The sequence below is a fragment of the Octodon degus genome, unplaced genomic scaffold (genome assembly GCF_000260255.1).
Source record: "Octodon degus isolate 3935 unplaced genomic scaffold, OctDeg1.0 scaffold00057, whole genome shotgun sequence".
Classification (NCBI taxonomy): Eukaryota; Metazoa; Chordata; class Mammalia; order Rodentia; family Octodontidae; genus Octodon; species Octodon degus.
The window spans coordinates 4,362,812-4,366,493 of NW_004524633.1; the positions used below are offsets into that span (position 1 = coordinate 4,362,812).

The 3,682-nt window shown below is 41.7% G+C and overlaps 1 protein-coding gene, 1 non-coding gene and 1 pseudogene across 8 annotated transcripts in view; 2 read left to right on the top strand and 1 right to left on the bottom strand.

The window, feature by feature from the left end:
* Positions 1-3,682, bottom strand: part of LOC101575050 — a 783,209-nt pseudogene that overhangs the window by 38,162 nt on the left and 741,365 nt on the right.
* The window catches only part of Lepr (leptin receptor), an 81,556-nt gene that overhangs the window by 34,495 nt on the left and 43,379 nt on the right, over positions 1-3,682 (top strand). For all 7 annotated transcript variants that reach the window (XM_004633979.2, XM_023718347.1, XM_023718350.1 and 4 more), the window contains exon 4: positions 2,220-2,343. In XM_004633979.2, coding sequence (XP_004634036.1) covers positions 2,220-2,343 — 124 coding nt within the window. The remainder of the gene's footprint in view (positions 1-2,219; positions 2,344-3,682) is intronic.
* Positions 953-1,057, top strand: LOC111817443. Its single transcript, XR_002821642.1, has one exon. It is a non-coding gene; the product is annotated as a U6 spliceosomal RNA (small nuclear RNA).

Below are 3,682 nucleotides of genomic sequence, written 5' to 3' on the forward strand. Positions count from 1 at the left end.
GACTCCTCTAAAACAGTATACATTTTAAATCAAGGGAACTTTTTTTTTTTTTGGTCTAGTTCAGGCTGCCTTAAGGGCAGGTCTGGTGCCCTTAAAAGTAGGTCTCTCCTATTTTTTTTATGTTTAAAGTATAATGATTGGGAAGCTGTAAACAGGCGGATCACTACCAGTCTGATCTAGTAGTGAGACCCTGAGCACCTTGTAGACCCTTCCCTAAAAACAAAAATAATAAAAATGTATAATGAATAATAATTCTGCACCTGAAAATATAAATAACAAAATTATTTCTACGTCTTCTGGAAAAGTTAAATAGGGCAGAGCTGACTGACTTTATTACCTGATCTGGAAGCACAGGCCAGGGGAAATGTAGCTTCAACCACGAAGGAGTCTGAGTCCCCAGTGGACATCCTTGTGGATTTGGTCCAGGTTACCCCTGGCTTCGGGGAGCAGCCCTGGGCATCGTGGGATACTTCACAGCAGTCCTGGACGCTAAATGCCAGAGGGCAGTCGTGTCCCCTCCATAACTGTAGCAGTCATGAAGAACTTCAGGTGCTCCCGGTGTCCTCTGATGGACAACAATCATCCTGGCTTCCGTGCCATTGGTTAGGTGGAAGAAACACTCCAGTATGTGGAAACCAGTTTAGGAATAAAGGGAAAACAGCTATGCAGTAAAATCAAGAACTGAAAAACAACTTTAAAGAAATAACTTGCTCTGTCTCTACTCAGCTCTTAGCCTTTCATTTCATTTCAAGGGAGCATCTTTTCATCTTGATGTGGGATTGAATCCAGGGTCTTTTCTCTGAGCTATATTCCCAGTCCTTTAAAATTTTTTTTTATTCTGAGATGGGGCTCTCAGTAAGTTGCCCAGGCTGGGCTTGAACTTGTGATCCTTCAGCTCCAGCCTCGTAGGGTGTTTTGGTGAGAAACATTAGTAACAAAATTTAAGTTAGCCGTGCTCGCTTGGGCAGCACATATACTGAAATTGGAACAATTCAGAGAAGATTAGGTGGCCCTGTGCAAGGATGACATGTAAATTTGTGAAGCGTTCCATGTTTTTCTAGGAAAGAGGGAGTCGATGTCTTGGGTGTGGGGAAGAGATCCTGAGCAAAAAGGGAGAGGGCAGGGTGGGGAACAAGGGATCCAACGCAGTGCATAGCTGCTGTACTGCACCAAGGTGCACCCGTTGTCTTTTATTTTTATTTTTCTTTCTTTTTTTTTTTTTTTGGCAGAACCGGGGATTGAACTCAGGACTTTGTGCTTGCCAGGCAAGTGCTATATTCTGCTGAGCTATCTCCCCGGCTCCACCCCTGTTGTCTTTTAAAAGATGCTTATCTCGAGACAGAAGGCTGAATGGGAATAGAGGTACCTGATGCATAGCACCATGGCCTGCGTAGAGAAAAAATTCTTAATGGCAAACTATCTTAGCATCTTTTTTCATTTATGAAGGCAATGACTGTTGTACTATTTTAACTTTATAGTATAAATTGGAGATGATAATTTTTTTTTTTTTTTCTGAGTGGAGTTCAAAATCACTAGGTTATACAATGGTCCCCTGAAGTTCTCTGTGGATTATTCTTCAAAGTAGGCCATTTCCTGCAGGCTCCCAGGGTCGGAATTCCCTAGTGGCTGGGTACCCACCTGGTCAGGGCAGTAGCTGCCTGCAGTTACTCCTGTTTCAGGCAGGGTTTGCAGCTGTTACTCTTTCTGCCTTACAAGTCACAGATTCCCTGGCTGTCCCTCGCGTGCTCAGGGGAGCACTGCAGCGCGGGGTGAAGCGCCCTGTCCTCAGTTGTATTTGGGGCTTCTGATGTTACAGGTACAGCGATTGGAGATGTCCCAGCGCCTTGAACGGCTGCTGTGGATGCAGAATGCCACTCTGGATTTGCTTGTCCCTTGACGTTTGATGTTCTTCTTGCTCTTGAAAAGTGCGAATGAGCCAAGCTGGTGGATTTTGAGCTGTTTGGTTCCCCTTGAAGGCACGAGATTATAGAGGGACTGCAGAAAAGACGGGTGGATCTAATTCTCTTCCTTTACAATAAGAAAGCTGAGGGCTTTCCAAGAGACAGTGTCTGGGCAAGCAGCATGCCACCTGTTGGGCTGGTTGTCTCTCTCAGAGGGGGCGGCGGGAGGCGGACGCGGGCTTGGTGGCTTTAGCCTTCCTCATTCACTGAGTTGTTCGAAGCGGTTTTCAGATGTAATGGAGTTTATTTTTAATTCAGGTGTGGACTGGAACCTACAGTGCTGGATGCAAGGAGACTTGAAATTATTCATCTGTTCTGGGGAGCCCTTACTTAAGAGTCTTTTCCAGAACTATGACCTTCAGGCACAACTTTTCCATGTCCTGTAAGTACCAAATAAATTAATTTGAGAGGAATGTGTTTGATGATGTATAGTGTGCCTGGGGAGAGTCACATGGAGAGAAAACGTATTTTCTCAGGCTTTCACAGAGAGCAAATTGGTCAAGCAATGGCCGTGACTCATCCACAGTGTCATCTGACACTGACAAAAGGATGTACAAAGGGCGGTACAGGGCTGCAGGATAAATTCTGAGAGTACTTGGCTGACCTTATCAGACACAAAAGTTACATTTCTTGTTATATAGGTCTTGCTATATCTTGGTCTTAACCATCCAGCAGAAAAGTATAAAAACGAGGTATATAAAGTAAAGCCATATTAATATGATGAGCTCTAAAAGGCTCAAGTCAATAACTTCTGAGGATAACCCACTCATATTATAGACAGCTAGACAGTGTTAGATTGTTTAGTTGAATTCAAACACCCATAGTATTTAGATGCAAATAGAATATTCACCTCTGACAGACAATAAAAAAGATGATACAAAGGAATGATCATTTTGTATTTATATATACAAAATAGTTAGGATAAATTTACAGCTACTTTCGCTTAACTCAATGAGAAGAAAGAGGTGTACTAACAGTGTTTGGACAGAATATCCTGTCTGCTTCTTGTACTATGGATAACCACTAAGAAGATAACAGTGTACAGTGTATTGACTATCAAAACTGTCCTATTAATCAGCTGTGAAACTGTCTCATTCATATTTATTTCTCAATTAAAAAAAAAACAAATAAATTAATTTGGTCATTGCTACTGCTGCGTGATTTTTTTTTTTTTTTTTTTTTTTTGTTCAGTGCAAGAGTTTCCATATAGTGGGGTGGGCCAAGGAACCTCTCCCGTCTAGATCTTTCCTTTTATACCTGTGGACAGGTACAAAGTGTCTTTTCTATGTCACATCCTTCCCATTAGGTTTTCTCCATTGGGGAACAATTCTTTGTGGGTTTTTTTTTGAATTCAGCAATGGTTGTTATATTGCATACTGTTGTGTTCAAATTAATTGTCTAGATTACCAGATATAAGCATGCAAAATTGGTAAGAAAAAGTATAAGAAACTAAAAAGGAGAAAAAAATATTGAAGCATTAACTGCTCCTTTCAATAGACTGCTGAAATCAGCAGCCCAGTTATCCAAGCTGTCCTGCATATATTTCTTCAGGTAGTTTTTCACATTTGATTTTTTATGGAATTGAAAATGTGAATAATATGTATTGGTCCTAAGTAGAGAGCCAAGGTGGCAGCTTAAGAAGCTGTAATTCCAACGGAGAGCGCCTTCCAGATACAACTGCGCTGCTGGCGTGCACTCGATTTCAACTCTTTAAAACAGTT